A 19,519-nucleotide genomic window follows, 5' to 3' on the forward strand; every position below is an offset into this window, starting at 1 on the left:
CGCAAAGGGCGGGGCTTCGACGTGCTCCGAGGGGCGGGGACACCTGTCTGAAGCATTGTCAAAGGGGTGGGGCTTGGGAGGGAACACTGTAGCTAGTCGCTTCTTGTATGGACGGAGGCGGGGCGTGGTTTCCTCTGTGTATTCGGTGATCCGGTACCGGTATCGCGTATTGCTGGGTGAGAGGAGAATCAGAGGGGACCGAGGAGAGACCGGAGAGGAGGAAGGAGAAGAAGAGGAGGTCGGGGACCGGCGGGGAGGTGACAAGGGGTGAGCAGACGACACGTGTCACATGTGTTACATCATCCACATCACACTGGATTATCCCATAATAGTTACATTGTATCTTCTTCTATACAAATACTGATTACAGCACTATTACCCCCCAAACCAAAAATATAATATATTCCACTTACCAATCATTAGATGTGGTGGCTGCATTCCTTTTCTTTTTTTAGCCTCCCCCCATCTGCCCTCACCTGGTGATCTGGCCACTAACACCCCTCCTGTATTAGATTGCCCCCACTCTGCATGAAGGAGCACAGGAGGCACGCAGGAGGATGAGAAGAGATCACACCGGATACTTTATTACCAGCTTATCCCACAACCGTTACATTGTATCTTATTCTATACAAATACTAATTAAAGCACTATCAGAGCGGAGTTCCACTTTATCTGATTCCTTCTGACTGTGGTCAGTGGGAGGAATAGTGCCCCCATCATTGGTGTCAGTGGGAGGAATAGTGCCCCATCATTGGTGTCAGTGGGAGGAATAGTGCCCCATCATTGGTGTCAGTGGGAGGAATAGTGCCCCATCATTGGTGTCAGTGGGAGGAATAGTGTCCCATTGATGCTGTCAGTGGGAGGAATAGTGTCCCATCATTGGTGTCAGTGGGAGGAATAGTGCCCCCATCATTGGTGTCAGTGGGAGGAATAGTGCCCCATCATTGGTGTCAGTGGGAGGAATAGTGCCTCATCATTGGTGTCAGTGGGAGGAATAGTGTCCCATCATTGGTGTCAGTGGGAGGAATAGTGTCCCATCATTGGTGTCAGTGGGAGGAATAGTGCCCCATCATTGGTATCAGTGGGAGGAATAGTGCCCCATCATTGGTGTCAGTGGGAGGAATAGTGCCCCATCATTGGTGTCAGTGGGAGGAATCGTGCCTCATCATTGGTGTCAGTGGGAGGAATAGTGTCCCATCATTGGTGTCAGTGGGAGGAATAGTGCCCCCATCATTGGTGTCACTGGGAGGAATAGTGCCCCATCATTGGTGTCAGTGGGAGGAATAGTGCCCCATCATTGGTGTCAGTGGGAGGAATAGTGCCCCATCATTGGTGTCAGTGGGAGGAATAGTGCCCCATCATTGGTGTCAGTGGGAGGAATAGTGTCCCATCATTGGTGTCAGTGGGAGGAATAGTGTCCCATCATTGGTGTCAGTGGGAGGAATAGTGTCCCATCATTGTTTGCAGTGGGGGGCAATAGTGTGTCATTGGGGTGATTGGTGCCCCATTGTTGGTGTCAGTGGGGAGAATAGTGCCCCGTGGTTGGGGCCAGTAGGGGGGGAATAGTGCCCCAAGATTGGGGCCAGTAGGGGGGGAATGGTGCCCCGTGATTGGGGCCAGTAGGGGGTGGGAATAGTGCCCCGTGGTTGGGGCCAGTAGGGGGGGAATAGTGCCCCGTGGTTGGGGCCAGTAGGGGGGGAATAGTGCCCCATGGTTGGGGCCAGTAGGGGGGGAATAGTGCCCCATGGTTGGGGCCAGTAGGGGGGGGGAATAGTGCCCCGTGGTTGGGGCCAGTAGGGGGGGGAAAGTGCCCCGTGGTTGGGGCCAGTAGGGGGGGGAAAGTGCCCCGTGGTTGGGGCCAGTAGGGGGGGGAAAGTGCCCCGTGGTTGGGGCCAGTAGGGGGGGGGGGAGTGCCCCGTGGTTGGGGCCAGTAGGGGGGGAATAGTGCCCCGTGGCTGGGGCCAGTAGGGGGGTAATAGTGCCCCGTGGCTGGGGCCAGTAGGGGGGTAATAGTGCCCCGTGGCTGGGGCCAGTAGGGGGGTAATAGTGCCCCATGGTTGGGGGCAGTCGGGGGGGGAAATAGTGGCACAAGGGTCTGCTAAAGGCAAGCAAGGGACTACAACTGGCCCAGTTTGTAGACCATAGATCTAGAGCATGCAATGTGGTAACATGACTGAGCCGTGTATGTGTCATGTATAAGCTGCAAGCTGTGGATATTTGTATTTTTTTTAATACTTTGACTTTTTGGCTAATTCAGTGTCTTGGCAAAACTCGCTAACAATTCCCCAGTAATGTGATATTTCCCTAAGGTTCGGGTTGGCACAGAAAACGGTGATTATAAATACGAAGCACGGAACCCGGCACAAACTAAAAGAAATTCCCATAAACTGCAGCCAATCAGGGCCCTTTTTCTTTGTACAGTGCTGCCTGTGGAAGTAACGCATGTTCTGCAGGGCCACATCTCCTAAATGGCATCTCAGTGTACCTTGCCTACAGACAAATAAGCGTGGTGATGCACTGCCAAAAAATTGTGCGTTGCGCCTTTTTTTGCTGTATTTTGGTGCATTGGGCAGCTCATTTAAATAAATAGAATATACAAAAAAACGTGTAGCGCTAATTATAATAAGTGTTGGAGGAAAAATACTCAAATACATATACATAGGATTCAAAATGAAAATAATAAAAATGTGAAGATTCCATATAAAAGTCCATAAATGAAGAAGAAAAATGAATCCAATGGTGGAAAAAAAGACTTGTGCTTTAAGGGAGAACCACAAGTCCCAGCATGCAGATGGAGACAGCACTCCTCTCACGGTAAAACAGGAAGAAGCCACCAGTGGAACATAAAAAAAATGGCTGCTTACCAAATGCTGCTGGCCTCCAAATCAATGGAGAAGCCAAATGCGCTTGAGAGGGATTAAACCCACCAGGTGCAGACCATCAAAAACAACCTTTCAGGGTATACCCACAAGTAGGCACATAGGAACCACATGGATATAAAAGGGATGACAGGGCACATGGCATAATACCGTTTTAAAATAAAGACCATATATTGTAAAATAGTGCACTCACATGCTGAAGATAGTATACATTCATATCGATATCTCCAAATACCAGTAAAAAAACACAGGCTGCAGTGTTCAGTAGTAAAAGGCCGGCTTGGGGACATGGTGACGTCATGTCTGGTCCCACCCAACGCGTTTTGTCACACTCTTGACGTCGTCAGGGGCATGGGCACCAGACGTGCACGTCTGCCTGTGTACTATCTTCACATTTGTGCTAGGAGGTGTGAATTATTATTATTATTATGTTTTTTTTTTGGGTGGGGGTGGAATAGAGATTTGTACTGGGAGGGGGGATTTCAGCAGGTGGGCAGATATGTACTGGGGGGGTAGGGATTTATACTTGGGGGGTGGTCATACAGATTAATACTCAATTTTGAGCACTTGGGGGATGTTTGCTGACACATAATGCTCATGCAGTTTGCCATGTTCACCCTGACATTGTTGTGGCACTGATGCCCGCTAACAGGCACTGCCATGATGGATCTGAAATGACAGGTGCTCTTTAAATGTAAGGACTCATTCATGCTGGTAATTAGAATCTTTAATATTTGCAAACAAATTGAAGGTTTCCTATTTAGAATAATAAGCTGTCAGGTTAGTAAAACAGTGATATCAGAACCGATTCAATCATACAGTTTGTAGTGTACAAATATTTGCAAAACAATGGGATAAAGGAATATTCCTGAAGTTTGTTTTATCTCATGGTTACTGTGAAATTGTGTGAATGCATCAAGGTAAATGTTATCTCAGCTTGCAGAGCTTGAGTTTACCAAAAATGTAAATATTGCAGAATATACAGCCTCATGTAAGTCCCCGTTCACACTAAGGCGACCTGTGAGGCGACCTGGTCGCCTCACAGGTCGCCGTAGGTCGCCTTCCATAGGGAAGCTGTGGACCCGTTCTAATAGGAGCGACACAAGTCGCTCCGACTTAGAAAAAGGGTCCGGAGCTTCTTTGGGGCGACCCGGAGGCGACCGCCATAGACTTCAATGTTATGAAGTCCGTGGCGGCCGCTCCGAGGTCGCGGCGCGCTGCTCGCACCGCGACCTCAGAGGTCGCCCCCCCCCCCAAGTCGGATCGCGGCAATGTGAACGGGGCCTTACATAACTAAGCTCCATTTTGTTGCCAAATATAATAATAAATATAAGTATATGTGAATTAATTTAATAAAAAATCAGAAAATTCATCATATGCAAGCCACGTGAATAAATCTCATAAATAAGCATCATAGAAATTTCAATGATCATTACAATAAATGTCCTCCCCAAGTGTAAAAATCAAATATGAATAATAAATATTTACATAATTAAATAAGGAATCCATGTTTTTTTGGTTCATGTGTGTTATGTGAAAGCACTGAATGCATGCAGCCATTAAGAGTTCATTGGTGTTTTTGAATATTTAATTGAGCTGATTTTATTTTGTTTTCACTTTTAAATTATTAATGTGTTTTAAATAGAAAACTATCTTTAGATTGATTTTTTTTTTTTCCTACAAAAGCATTTTTATTATAATAAATTTGATAAAAAAAAAAAAAAAATCCTATTTAATTTTTCAAAAAATCCAATTTTGTTTTGTTAATTTTTTAAAAAGAAAAATATAACTTTATCCACCCTGGTAACTCTCACTAAACTGTGAAGCAAGGATACACATGACAGCTCTGTAGCTTCAGAAACCTTATTAATGGCAGATCCCATAGTTCTATACTGAACGGTTCTCTTTAAGCTGAATCTATCCCCTGTGCCAGGAGTGTCAGTCCCAGACCAAACATTATTCTTCCCTGCTGGCAGGCGGTGTATATAACCCTCATATAACCCGCATTTAGATCTCTGACCTCAGCTGCACCTGGAAAGTGCTGTGTGTGCCTTTCCAGTAGGCTTGCATGCGGCATGCATGCGCGGTCTGTGTGTATTCAGTGAGAAGGGGGAGGGGGGGGGTCACTTCTGCACTCCTAACCTCTCTAATTCAGGTGGCCAAATGAAAGGGATTTTATGCCAGGGAGATCTATATATCTGTTACCAGAGACTGGCTTTTCCCATCCTTTGATGTCAGCTAAGGCTTCAATCTGATAAAGTTGTGTGCTGTCACGGTGCAGAAATTAAAGGAATAGTCCACCGTTTTGTTAAAAAAAAAAAATGCACCTTTATTAGATTTAAAAATAAAAAAAGTTTACATTTTATTTTATTTTTTTTTTGATTGGACCCTGCAGACCATTGCAACTATGATCAGTGTAACGCGAATGGCTCCTGCAGACTATTCCTCCACCCCCATGACCCTTTATTATGGGGCTGGAGGAAGTATAAATGGACTACAAGTGTGGTGACCTCACCAAATTGGGCTCCGTTTGGATCCTCCAGTCCCTCTGTAGTTTTTTTCATCCTGTGGATGAATGGCGCGGCTGTCTGGGCGGAGCTATGTACGGCCAACCCAAATTTAAAAAAAAATGACAGGAGCCAGCAGGGAACAAAAACCCTGAATTCTGGAATAGGGGTGCAGACTGTGACCTAAATATGGGTATAACCTAAAAAAAACAAAAAAAACCCTCCCTTTTTTCTGCAAATAAAACAAATTATTTACAGCCCAGCTTATGGGGTTTGGGGTAAAATGGGGAGGAATTGGAATGTCTTTAATTTTATTTATTTTTTTTTTTTTTTTTGGGCGAAAAATTCTTTAGTGCCCAGCTAATCGGGTTTTGGTAAAAAATTGGGGGAAAATTTAGAACTCCTTTTTAGTATTATTTTTTATTTTATTTTTTTATGCCCCTGTTGAAAATATTTCATCTTTCTTCTGTCTTGGTGACCACACAAGAAGTGAGGATATCTCTACATTGGGAAAACAAACCACAATAAAAACCTGGCAGAGGCCCTCACCCTTCTTCAATACATGATTGGATTGCTTTTTTCTTTTTTTTTTTTCATTTTATTGCAAACTTCTAAAAATAAATAAAAAAAATTGCAAAAGGTGGTACAAAAAGAATAACACATTGCAATAACAGCATAACATCATAGCATGATTTGGAAACTGACATTTGTGAGGCATATGTGAACTTTCATGGTACCATATACTGTAGCCGCTTAACAAAATTATTTTTTTTTCAATAAAATTGTTTTATTCAAAACATATTAAAACATATACACAGGGTACTGTATTGTTTTTGTTGAGCTAGATGGGCTTGTCTGTCCTTTTTCAACCTAACTATGTAACTTCTGTTGGACCTTTGCTGCATTTTCTCTAGCCATTGGGGGGATTTTCCCTCACTTCCTGTGTGGCCATTGAAAGAGGAAGTGATCAAAAAAAAAAGAGACCTATTAAAATTTAAAAAAAGGAATCGTGCTATGATATTAGAAAAGATGCCAATGTAGATCATATATAGGATGGGTAGCAGAATATGGAAACTGGCATTTTTGAGGCATATTGTGGACTTTCATGGTACCATATAGAGGCTTAACAAAAAAAAATTTTTCAATAAAATTAACCTCTATTCAAAACATGTTAAAACATATATATTTTTTTAAAACCTATACACAGGGGACTGTGTCTGTCTTTCCAAATTTAGCTCTTAACAGAGGAACACAAATCACAAATGGGGTAATATAACCACTAGCGATAATGGCAGATACCATCTGGATGTTGGACGCTCGACATGTTTTGCGGAAAAATATCCCCTTCTTCCCCCGCTTCTTCCTCTTCTTCCCCCGCTTCTTCCTCTTCTTCTTCCCCCGCTTCTTCCTCTTCTTCTTCCCCCGCTTCTTCCTCTTCTTCTTCCCCCGCTTCTTCCTCTGCTTCTTCCCCCGCTTCTTCCTCTGCTTCTTCCCCCGCTTCTTCCTCTGCTTCTTCCCCCGCTTCCTCCTCTGCTTCTTCCCCCGCTTCCTCCTCTTCTTCTTCCCCCGCTTCTTCCTTCTTCTTCCCCCGCTTCTTCCCCCGCTTCTTCCCCCGCTTCTTCCTTCTTCCTCTGCTTCTTCCCCCCACTTCTTCCTCTGCTTCTTCCTCTGCTTCTTCCCCCGCTTCTTCCTTCTTCCTCTGCTTCTTCCCCCGCTTCTTCCTTCTTCCTCTGCTTCTTCCCCCACTTCTTCCTCTGCTTCTTCAGGAGCTTTTAACACATTTCTAGTGCAGTGTTCACATATAGTGCTGGAATGAGACCACATAAAGGGAGCCCGGAGACAAACGTCTAATGCTGGAATCCCACCCGACACAAAAAGGGGGAGAAGAAAAGTAGAAAACACCAGGAGTCCCTTATTGTGATGACAGATGCTGGAGTATTGAGCCTCCCAACGCTAAGTTGGCGCAGTGCTAATGAGCAACCCATCCCCCCACTGGATGTGCAGAGGGAAAATCTGCTTGGCACAGGACTGGGAAGATTACGACTATCCCTGTAGTAGCAGCAACTACTACATGGATTGTCCGTTTACCCATCGGATCCCTCCGGTATGGTTTACACATACTTGCATTGTGCCAAGCTGGACCATAGTATATAGAATAAGGGTAATGCCGGAGTCCAGCTTTAGTTGGGTAATCTTGTTTTATTTGCATTTGTGGTTTCTTACATAAGGTGAAGCCATGTTTCTGTATGAAGGGCCGCACAAGTCTGTTTGCTCTGTACAGTCAGGTTATGTTTGTTGAGGATCTCGGTATGTACTCTGCTGTGGAATCTGTGTGTGTGGTCTGATGATGGACATCTCACGCTAGCATAGCTTACCGCCATGGTAAATGTGGCCAATGTTTGCGCATACCTGGCCATCCCATCTGTTTGACCAAAATTCTATGGAATCCCTATCTAAATAATTCAGTTCAGGCGTTCTGGTGACGAGTACTGGTAATGATGAAACGTACAAACATATTTTAGACCAGACGTTAGGAGGGGTCTTCAGACTTTGGGGGAGGGGGGGGCTGGTTTGTGGACAGTGAGGGCAGAAAATGCCCCAGCATCAGTAGGAGTAAACAATACAGTTTGATGGTGAGTGGTAGTAAAAGAAAAATTACATGACCCCTATGGTTAGTGGGAGGACTAGTGCCCCATCTTGTGTCAGTGGGAGGACTAGTGCCCCGTCGTTGGTGTCGACGGGAGGACTGGTGCCCCGTCGTTGGTGTCGACGGGAGGACTGGTGCCCCGTCGTTGGTGTCGACGGGAGGACTGGTGCCCCGTCGTTGGTGTCAACGGGAGGACTGGTGCCCCGTCGTTGGTGTCGGCGGGAGGACTGGAGCCAGTGCTGTATTTTGGCCTAGGCCAACAAGGCCCAGGCCTAGGCGGCACATTGCAGCGGGGCAGCAAAAAAGCCGCCCCCCCTCCACCTGAGACTCTGTTGGCCACTGGTTGCTAGAGCCGCCTCTCTCACTCCCCTCTCACTCAACCCCCCTCTCTGTCTCACCCCTTCTCTCTCTCATCCCCCCCTCTCTCTATTATCTCCCTCTCTCTCTCTCACCCACCTCCTCTCACTCCCCCACCCTCTCGTGAGATCTCAGGGGTTCATGCTGGGACTTGTAGTCCTTCAATTTTGGAGGGAGTCGCATCCATTAAAAAGGGAGTTGGGCAAATTTACATGGGGGGGGGCAATTTTAGTCTTGCCTAGGTCAGCACAAAACCAAAATACACCACTGACTGGTGCCCCGTCATTGGTGTCGGTAGGAGGACTGGTGCCCCGTCATTGGTGTCGGTAGGAGGACTGGTGCCCCGTCATTGGTGTCGGTAGGAGGACTGGTGCCCCGTCATTGGTGTCGGTGGGAGGACTGGTGCCCCGTCATTGGTGTCGGTGGGAGGACTGGTGCCCCGTCATTGGTGTCGGTGGGAGGACTGGTGCCTCCTCCTCATTGGTGTCGGTGGGAGGACTGGTGCCTCCTCCTCATTGGTGTCGGTGGGAGGACTGGTGCCTCCTCCTCATTGGTGTCGGTGGGAGGACTGGTGCCTCCTCCTCATTGGTGTCGGTGGGAGGACTGGTGCCTCCTCCTCATTGGTGTCGGCGCACCATGACTTTGCCCCCGTTCCCAAAGCCATCTGCATAAGGACCTAGTTTGTTGCGGAGGAACTCACCTGGCCTGCCACCAAGCCCTGGCCTTCACCCTACTGAACACCTTTAGGATCAATCAGGTGTGAGCTGCCAGATCTTCTCACCCAACTTCAGTACCTGACCTCACAAATGTTCTTTTAGCAGAGTACAAACCCCAGAGGCCAACTCCAAAATCTTGTGGAAAGTCCTGGTGGAGTGAGGGTTGTTAAAGCCCCAAAAGGGGTGGGGGTGGGGGGGGGATCCATATGGATACCCATGGTTTTGGAATTGGATGTCCAGACTCCAGCAAGCTCATATGGATGTGATGCTCAGTAGGCTTTTGGCCATGTAATGTATATAAAAGTTTTGCAGTTAAATACAAGAGTGTGTTTTAGACTCCCGTTCTCAATAGAGCCTCATCTCTGACCTCATGCCTCCTGACAGGTCCTCTTTAAATATTCTATTTCTTTTTGTTTTCAGGGACTTGACTTCTCGTGTTCCGTCTCTCCTTTCTAACTTTTGCCCTGACCAAGAAGCATCATGAGCGTTGGATTCATCGGAGCGGGCCAGCTCACTTATGCCCTTGTGAGGGGTTTTACTGCTGCAGGTAATGTGTTTCCAGGTGGATCTGCAGAGTTGTAATGAAGGGTTGGGATCCTCCACCCCCACACCTGGATCTCATCTGATAACTGCTTTGTAATTGCTTGCAATTGGCTGCGTTTTTTTGGACTTTGCATGCATCTGCAGGGTTCTAATACCAATCCCACTTTCTTTTTTTTTTTTGCAGGGGTGCTGGCAGCACATAAAATCACAGCGAGTTCCCCTGACACTGATCTGCCCACTGTATCTGGACTAAGGGTGAGATATTAAAGAAACAAAAAGGAAGAAAGATATATTCTTTTTTAGTGAATATGAATTGCTTTGTTAAAAGAACCTGTAATTAGCAAGCTAACCTTTTGGGCTGCACATCCCTTAGTCCCGGTTCACACTTGCGAATATACAGCGTGATCCCGCATCGCATCCGCACCTCTAGCAGTTCACACTGCCATATGCGATACGCAGGTGGTGTCAATTAAAAGTTAACGACACCCCCAGTTGCGATCGCATATCGCAGTGCGATCTGCCAGTTTGCACAGAATCGGATCGCACTAGTGTGAACCACCATGCGATCCGATTTCTGCTGCGGCTAAAAAAAAGCCTCATGTGCGAATTTATTGCGGATGCGGTGCGAATTCAGCCATACAGAGTGTATGGCTGAAATTCGCACCGCACATGAGATCGCAAGTAATTCAGAGTAGTGCGCTCCGAATTACATGCGATCTCCGCAAAGGCACAAGTGTGAACCGGCAACTTTTTTTTTGGCACATTCACATGTGCGACTTGCACATTTTTATGCAGTGTTTTGGAGCTTTGGCTTTTTTTATTAGTTAATAGAGGAAACTACTATCTGTTGCATCATTTGTTGCTAAGGATTTCAGCTTTTTTAGCTTTTCCCTTCGCTTTTATTTCTTCTTTCACTTCTCCTTTGCTGAGATAATCCGTCCACCTCACAGGTGTGGTATATCAAGATGCTGATTAGACAGCATGATTATTGCACAGGTGTGCCTTAGGCTGGCCACAATAATGCCTCGTACACACGTTCAGATAATCAGCGACTTAGGGCTCTTTCACACAGTCCGCCTCCGTAGGCGGATCCGTGCTGCTCAGCGGGGATCGATCCGCCGATCCCCGCTGAGCCTGCGGATGACAGCTCTGTCTCCGCTTGCAGTGCGGAGAGGGAGGTGTCACAGCTCCCGCTGCTCTCTATGGGGGATCGGATGAGAGCGGACTGCCTGTCCGCTCTTATCCGATCCCTGAACGGATGGAAAAATAGGGTTTCCATCCGTCCGGATTTCACACACAGGATCGGATGCGGATGGCAGCGGGTGTCAGTGGAGGTGTCTCCGCTGACACCCGCTGCCCCATAGAGCTGCATGGAGGATCCGATCAGAACCGCCTTAAAAAAACTGACAGGCGGATCTGATCGGATCGCCCGTGTGAAAGAGCCCTAAGGCCCCTTTTCACACGGAGTCTGTCGGACGGACTCAGTTTTTCTCAGCGGGGGATCGATCCACCGATCCCTCGCTGAACAGGAGGATGACAACCGTGTCTCCGTGCTGTGAGCGGACAGCTGTCGGAGCCCCTAACATCTCTATGGGGGAATCGGATGGGAACAGACCGTCGGTCCGTTCTCATCCGATCGGATCCGCTGGACGGATGGAAAATAGAGTTTCCATCCGTCCAGATTTGATGGATCGAATGTCAGCGGACATGTCTCCGCTGACATCCAATGCCCCATAGAGATGCATGGGGGGGCTGTTCAGATCCGCCAAAAAAACTGACAGGCGGATCTGAACAGTTCGCCTGTGTGAAAGGGGCCTTATCTTCGCATTTTGTTGCATGATTCTAATATTGAATTCAACAATGCATTTATAGGTAGGATTTGTTTTGTACGAGTCTGGAAAAGCTTCCTGGTTGCGTAGCTACGTATCAGATGGTGCAAAACAAAAACAATGGCAGCCGGGCTCTTTCCGTGCTATTTTAGTGTTTCTGATCATGCGCGGTCTTTGTCGATCGATTTTTAGCGGCCGCACACTGTACTGATGAAATGATTGTCGTTCGCTAGGCTATCGTATAACAGAAGTTTTCCTGTTTGTCCCTTCGGATTTTGTTGGATGAACTGTCGTGATCGGCTGTCGAAAACTATGTACTAACCATCAGATTATTGTGCGATCAGGTTGAAAGTGAGTTTTATCGTACGATTGTGTGTATGAGGCTTTAGGCTGGCCACAATAAGGCCCCTTTCACACAGGCAATTGGATCCGATCCGCCGGTCAGTTTGTCAGGTGGATCGGATGCTCCATGTATCCCTATGGAGCAGCAGATGTCAGCAGAGACATCTCCACTGACACCTGCTGTTATCCGCTTCTGATCCTGTGTGTGAAATCCGGACGGATGGAAACCCTATTTTCCATCCGTCTGAAGGTTCGGATTGGATGAGAACAGACAGGCGGTCCGTTCTCATCCGATCTCCCCATAGAGGACAGCGGGGATCTGACAGCTCCGTCTCTGCACACAGAGAGGAGACGGAGCTGTCATCTGCCTGCTCAGCGGGGATCGGAGGATTGATATCCGCTGAGCAAAACGGACTCTGTTCTTTATATATTGTGCACGGTACTTTGCACAGATCATTTTATCAGTTCATGGTAAAACACATGTTTTGCATAAATTATCTCAACTATTGCATGGTTGATCATTGATCATATGCATATAGATTTTTGTCAAACCACTTGTCATTTAGCTCTGTGCACTTTATTGAATTTATATTTTCTATGTATTTTACACATGTATAATTCGTTATGCACTTATCACTTTAGGACACTTATTTATTTGTACAGTTGCGCCGATTTTTATATCCTGGTTTATCTAATAGGAGATGTGACAGCGGGCATCCCTGCCCCTTGCCCTGAGAGATGGGGAATGTAGAGGATTTAAAACCCCCATATTTCACATAGACTTTGGGGGATCATACAGACTGTGTACCCATTAACCACTTGCCGACTGCCGCACGACTATATACGGCGGCAGTCGGCCCCTCCTGGGAAAAGCGACGTATCGTTACGTCGCTCACCCACGAGCGTCTAGGGGACGTGCTCCCGCCCCCGCTCGTTCCCTGACATTCCAACACGAGTGACTGGTGGCTCCGATGTCCGCCGGTCACTCGCGATCTCCCGCTGGAGAGGGAGAAAGGCAGGCGGCTGATGTAAACAAAGCCGCCTGTCATTCTCCCTGGTGTAACTGCAGAGACTATTAGGGCTGCAACGATGCATCAACGTAATCGATTACATCGACTACAGAAATACGTCGACCTGTGTGAAAGTCGTTGACGCGCCACGCGTGACGTCACACGCCCCCTGCTCATATTGCCGGCTGGTGTTCCGTGAACGTTACAGCGGGCCGCTGCATTGATTGGGGCCGCTGCATGCTGCACTTCCCGCGCCCCCGCTGCACTCCAGTCGAGAGTGTCCGGCTCTTCTACGTCAGCCGATTGTGAGCGGCATGACGTCCCGGGGCGGCTGCGCCTGCGCATCAACTGAGCTGACTCTCTGTGGCTGCAGACTGCCGCCAACACCGATGATCCCTCCCACTGTCCCACACAGACGAGACGTCCACTCCAGCAGCATCATGTGATCGCAGGTGAGCCTGAGGGGTCTGCACTGAGAGGGGGGCTTACTAAGTGGTCTGTACTAGGTGGGGGGGGCTTACTGAGGGGTCTGTACTAGGTGGGAGGGCTTACTGAGGGGTCTGTACTAGGTGGGAGGGCTTACTGAGGGGTCTGTACTAGGTGGGAGGGCTTACTGAGGGGTCTGTACTGGGAGGAGGGCTTACTGAGGGGTCTGTACTGGGAGGGGGGGCTTACTGAGGGGTCTGTACTGGGAGGGGGGGCTTACTGAGGGGTCTGTACTGGAAGGGGGCTTACTGAGGGGTCTGTACTAGGTGGCAGGGCTTACTGAGGGGTCTGTACTGGGAGGGGGCTTACTGAGGGGTCTGTACTGGGAGGGGGCTTACTGAGGTGTCTGTAATAGGTGGGAGGGGGCTTACTGAGGGGTCTGTACTGGGAGGGGGCTTACTGAGGGGTCTGTACTGGGAGGGGGCTTACTGAGGGGTCTGTACTGGGAGGGGGCTTACTGAGGTGTCTGTAATAGGTGGGAGGGGGCTTACTGAGGGGTCTGTACTGGGAGGGGGCTTACTGAGGGGTCTGTACTAGGTGGGGGGGGGCTTACTGAGGGGTCTGTACTAGGTGGGGGGGGGCTTACTGAGGGGTCTGTACTAGGTGGGGGGGCCTACTGAGGGGTCTGTACTGGGAGGGGGCCTACTGAGGGGTCTGTACTAAGTGGGAGGGCTTACTGAGGGGTCTGTACTGGGAGAGGGCTTACTGAGGGGTCTGTACTTTTTGTTATTCAAAGGATTAATTAGCTAATCAAAAAAGAACACTCAATTAAGCAAAAAAAATAAAATAAAAATAATCGTTGGATTAGTCGACAGACAAAATAATTGTTAGTTGCAGCCCTAGAGACTATACTCTCCTGCTATATAAGATCGTATGTCTCTGTGGTTACATCACAAGCCACACCCCTTTACTTTTCACGCCCCTAGGGACACACTTAACCCCTTGATCACTAATAAAGTTAACCCCTTCCCTGCCAGTGTCATTTTTACCGTAACAGTGCATATGTATAGCACTGATTACCGTAGTAATGTCACTGGTACCCCCAAAAGTGTCAAAAATGTCAGTCAGAGGTCCGATCTGTCCACCGCAATGTCGCAGTCCCGCAAAAAAAACGCAGATCGCCGCCATTACTAGTTTAAAAAAAAAAAAAACAATAAAAATGACATCTTTCCCTTAGTTAGTAAATGCAATAACTTTTGTGCGAACCCATCAAAATACAGTACGCTTATTGCAAATTTTTTTTTATTTTTTTTTTTTTTAACCAAGCATATGTAGCAGAAAACAAATTGGCCTAAAATGTTAAATTTTGATTTTTTACCTTTTTTTTTTTTTTTTTTTTTTTTTTTTTTTTTGGGGGAATTTCATATAAACAAAAAATTTGAAAAATATTGTTATTTTTTCAAAATTAAACGCTTTTATTTTGTTTATAGCGCAAAAAATAAAAATCGCACAGGTGATCAAATACCACCAAAAGAAAGCTCTGTTTGTGGGGTAAAAAAAGGACATCAATTTCATTTGGGTACAGCATCGCACGACCGCGCAATTGTCAAATTCACGCAGTGCCGAATCGCAAAATAGGCCCTGGTCTTTGAGCAGCCAAATCCTCCGGGGCTTAAGTGGTTAAAGAAAGTGTAGGTCAAAGCCCCATTTTTCCAAGGTGTAGAATAAGAAGGGTCAGGAGGCCGTATGGAAGGCTTTTCTTTTAACATTTATAGATAGGAACATGGGAGGATAAAAAGGACATCAATTGTATTAGGGGTACAGCGTCGCACGACATCGCAATTGACCGTAAAGTAACGCAGTGCTGAATCGCAAAAAAATGGCCTGGTCATTAAGGGGGAAAATCTTCCGGTCCAGAAGTGGTTAATGACCAGTATCTTGCGCCGACTCTGACCGCCATAAGCATTGCTTTGCTGAATTAAACCGCCTTGATGGACTGAGGTTACTGCATGGCGCCGATCAGATATGCAGCTTTTTGCGGTTTTGTTATCTCTTCGCTTCAGATTTCCCCGATTTATATATCTGTAATGACTGCTGATAAACCCAATAAAGTCCAGACAGTTCTTTCCAGAACAATCCATTTTTATTGGTGCAGTAAACGGAATAGATATTGGAGTAATATACAGAGGTCAGTCTAAGGTAATGCGTAATCGTGACTGCGCAAAGTACAGAACGCCGGAGTTCCTTGCTTGTAGAAGTCTCCATTACCATTTTTTCTTGCATAAAAATTTTACTCTGCACGTGCACCGATCCCCTTATGACGTTAAGATCCTTTAAAATAAGCTGCTTCTGGACAGCCAATGAGAAGTGGGAGGGATGCCTGGCAGGAGCACAGCATAAAGGGCCCATTAACGCTAATCACACGCAAAAATGATCCATTGTGTGGCGCTGGTGGGAGTGGTGCATTCCGTTACTTTGCATGATCTAGTTTACGATCACGACAGTTTGTCCAACAAAATCCGAAGGGACAAACAGGAAAACTTCTTCTGTTCTACGATAGCCTAGCGAACGACAATCATTTCATCAGTACAGTGTGCGGCCGCTAAAAATCGATCGACAAAGACCATGCATGATCAGAAACACTAAAATAGCACGGAAAGAGCCCGGCTGCCATTGTGTTTGTTTTGCACCATCTGATACGTAGCTACGCAATTTTTTTTTTTGCTTGCAGATGATTGGATGATGGAAGTCAGCAGAGTTTTTGCTCATTTACTAAACTCTGGGGCAACTGCACTTGCAGAATGAAACTGCACTTTGCAAAGTGCAGAGTCTATTTGCCTTTAGTAAATCAACCCCATAATCTCAGATACAACTGGCCCTTTGATGGCAACCATAATGCCAATGCGTCCCTCGAATTTTGAGTTTGACGCTGCTGGTCTAGAGCTTTAATCAGCGATCACAACGTTACAGCAGATTGCAACGTTCCAGGGCTGTGCAGGACCCCTTTATCAGGCATGTGACGTCACATGCCTGATGAAGGGGTCCTGCACAGCTCCAAAATGTTGCAATCTGCTGTAACGTTGTGATCGCTGATTAAGGCTCAGTTTCCACTAGTGCGACTTGCGGTGCGACTTGACACATGTCAAGTCGCACAGCAAGTCAAAACCCATTGTTTTCAATGGGGCAGGTTTCCACTGCCGCGGCTTCAGTTGCCGCGACCTCAAAAGTAAATCGTGTACTACTTTTGAGTGCGACTTCCCTCCTATATATGAGGGACAAGTCTTAACTGAAGCCGCGGTTTACTTTTGCTACGAAGTCGTGCTAGAAGTAGCACGACTTCGTAGCCGCACTAGTGGAAACCGAGGCTTAAGGGAAGGAAGACTGGGTGAACATGGAAGCCCTGTCAGCAGTTACAACGCACAGCTGGAGGGCTTTGTTTTACAGGCAAGTCTTTCACAATGTGCTAGTATGTGATGCGTACTAGCGGATTTTGCCTTTATCTTGCAGGGGGCCCAGTCAGTTAAGTAGCAGAGGGGGTTGTTAATCATTGTCAGCTGCTTTGGTGTTAACGAAATTAACAGGGGCCCTAGATGGGCAACAACGAGACAACCACCAAAACAGGAATGGTTTTACAGGTGGAGGCCACTGACATTTTTTTCCTCAATCATCTTTTCTGGCTGTTTTTCTCTAGTTCTGCATTTGGCTGGGGTCAGTGTCACTACTGGTAGCATGAGGCCATACCTGGACCCTATAGAGGTTGCACAGGCAGTCCAAATCCTCCAGGATGGCCCATCAATACGTGTCATTGCCAGAAGGTTTGCTGTGTCTCCCAGCACAGTCTCAGGAGCATGGAGGAGATTCCAGGAGACAGGCAGTTACTCTAGGAGAGCTGGACAGGGCCATAGAAGGTCCCTAACCCATCAGCAGGACCGGTATCTGCTCCTTTGTGCAAGGAGGAACAGGATGAGCACTGCCAGAGCCCTACAAAATCACCTCCAGCAGACCACTGGTGTGAATGTCTCTGACCAAACAATCAGAAACAGACTTCATGAGGGTGGCCCGAGGGCCCGACATCCTCTAGTGGGCCCTGTGCTCACTGCCCGGCACTGTGGAGCTCAATTGGCATTTGTCATTGAACACCAGAATTGGCAGCTCCACCACTGGCGCCCTGTGCTTTTCACAGATGAGAGCAGGTTCACCCTGAGCACATGTGACAGACATGAAAGGGTCTGGAGAAGCTGTGGAGAACGTTATGCTGCCTGTAACATCGTTCAGCATGACTGGTTTGGTGGTCAGTGATGGTCTGGGGAGGCAAATCCATGGAGGGACGCACAGACCTCTACAGGCCAGACAATGGCACCCTGACTGCCATTAGGAATCTGGGTGAAATTCTTGGACCCATTGTCAGACCCTACACTGGTGCAGTGGGTCCTGGGTTCCTCCTGGTGAAGAACAATACCCGGCCTCATGTGGCGAGAGTATGCAGTCAGTTCCTGGAGGATGAAAGAATTGATACCATTGAATGCCCCCACGCACCCCTGACCTAATTGCAATAGAACACCTCTGGGACATTATGTTTCGGTCCATCGGTCGCCGCCAGGTTGCACCTCAGTCTGTTCAGGAGCTCAGTGATGCCCTGGTCCAGATCTGGGAGGAAATACCCCAGGACACCATCCATCGTCTCATTAGGAGCATCCCCTGATGTTGTCAGGCATGCATACATACATGGGGGCCATGCAAACTACTGAGGACCATTCTGAGTTGCTGCAATGAAATATCAGCAAAATGGTCTCGCCTGCTGCATCATTTTTTAAGTTAGATTTTCGGGGTGGCTTTGAATTCAGCCCTCTGTAGGGTGATAATTTTCATTTCCATCAAATGATATGCCATCCTTTCCTTCCTAACACATTACCCAGTCCATACCAGTATAGATCCCAACACATTACCCAGTCCATACCAGTATAGATCCCAACACATTACCCAGTCCATACCAGTATAGATCCTAACGCATTACCCAGTCCATACCAGTATAGATCCTAACGCATTACCCAGTCCATACCAGTATAGATCCTAACGCATTACCCAGTCCATACCAGTATAGATCCTAACGCATTACCCAGTCCATACCAGTATAGATCCTAACGCATTACCCAGTCCATACCAGTATAGATCCTAACTCATTACCCAGTCCATACCAGTATAGATCCTAACGCATTACCCTGTCCATACCAGTATAGATCCTAACGCATTACCCAGTCCATACAAGTATAGATCCTAACCAGAGTTGTATAAAGTACTCGAAACCCATACTTGAGTAAAAGTACAAGTGCTCGATCAAAAAGTGACTTGAGTAGAAGTACTAAAGTATTCAACATTTTTTGTTTTTTGTACTTAAGTAGCAACATTTTTAAAAAAACTACTTGCAACACTTAAGTATTGAAAGTAAAAGTACAAGTACTGTGTTATGTAGTTATTAAAGAAAGAAGTCAAAAGTTTGAACATCATATTGTTTTTTATTATTTCAAATGCAGCTTTTATTTATGCATACAGTAGCTTTTATTTTCCTATGCGCTGATAATACACAATGTTTTGAGCTTCATGAAACTTCCATCTACTGTTCTGGCAGTGGTAATTTTTATAATAGTAACGAGTAACTATGCAGCACAAAAAAAAATATTGGAGTAGAAGTATTGAAATCATCGAAAAAATGTAGTGAAGTAAAAGTGGAAGTAGAAGAAAAAAATTCTACTCTAGGAAAGTACAGATACCGCCTTTCCGTACTTAAGTACAGTAGTGAAGTAATTCTACTTAGTTACTATACATCTCTGATCCTAACGCCTTACCCAGTCCATACCAGTATAGATATCCAGCATATTTGTCCCCATTGAGATCTGATGTGTTTTCAAAGTGTTCCTTTCATTTTTTTTTTTTTTTTTTAAGCAGTGTACATTTGGTAAAAATAGAAAAAAATTGCAAAAACCTCTGACCTAACAAAAAGTTAAAATGACAACGTTGTCAAAACCAGACAAAGCAGCTGCAGACACCCACACAAACCACACATCCACCCCACACTCACCCAATTCAATGGGTCAATCAAAGCGGCACTAGGGTAAGTGGCTGCAGATGAGAAGTATAATATTTTTTTTTTACCAGTTAGTCAGTCTATGACTTCAAAGGTAGTACAGGGCCAGACATGATGTGGAGTATGTGAGGGATGGATGGATGGCTGTATCCGCTGAAACATAGTTAATCAGTGGTGCATT

General features: G+C 46.7%; 1 protein-coding gene across 1 annotated transcript in view; it reads left to right on the forward strand.

Moving 5' to 3' along the window:
• Window positions 1-228: 228 nt before the first annotated feature.
• PYCR1 (pyrroline-5-carboxylate reductase 1) overlaps window positions 229-19,519 on the forward strand; it is a 36,104-nt gene continuing 16,813 nt past the window's right edge. Inside the window, exons 1-3 of the mRNA XM_082271305.1 lie at window positions 229-267; window positions 9,527-9,653; window positions 9,834-9,904. Of these exons, the coding sequence (XP_082127431.1) occupies window positions 9,587-9,653; window positions 9,834-9,904 (138 nt within the window). The 5' untranslated portion in view covers window positions 229-267; window positions 9,527-9,586. The remainder of the gene's footprint in view (window positions 268-9,526; window positions 9,654-9,833; window positions 9,905-19,519) is intronic.

The sequence above is a fragment of the Pelophylax lessonae genome, assembly GCF_965119305.1.
Source record: "Pelophylax lessonae genome assembly, chromosome: 11".
In the NCBI taxonomy this organism is placed as follows: domain Eukaryota; kingdom Metazoa; phylum Chordata; class Amphibia; order Anura; family Ranidae; genus Pelophylax; species Pelophylax lessonae.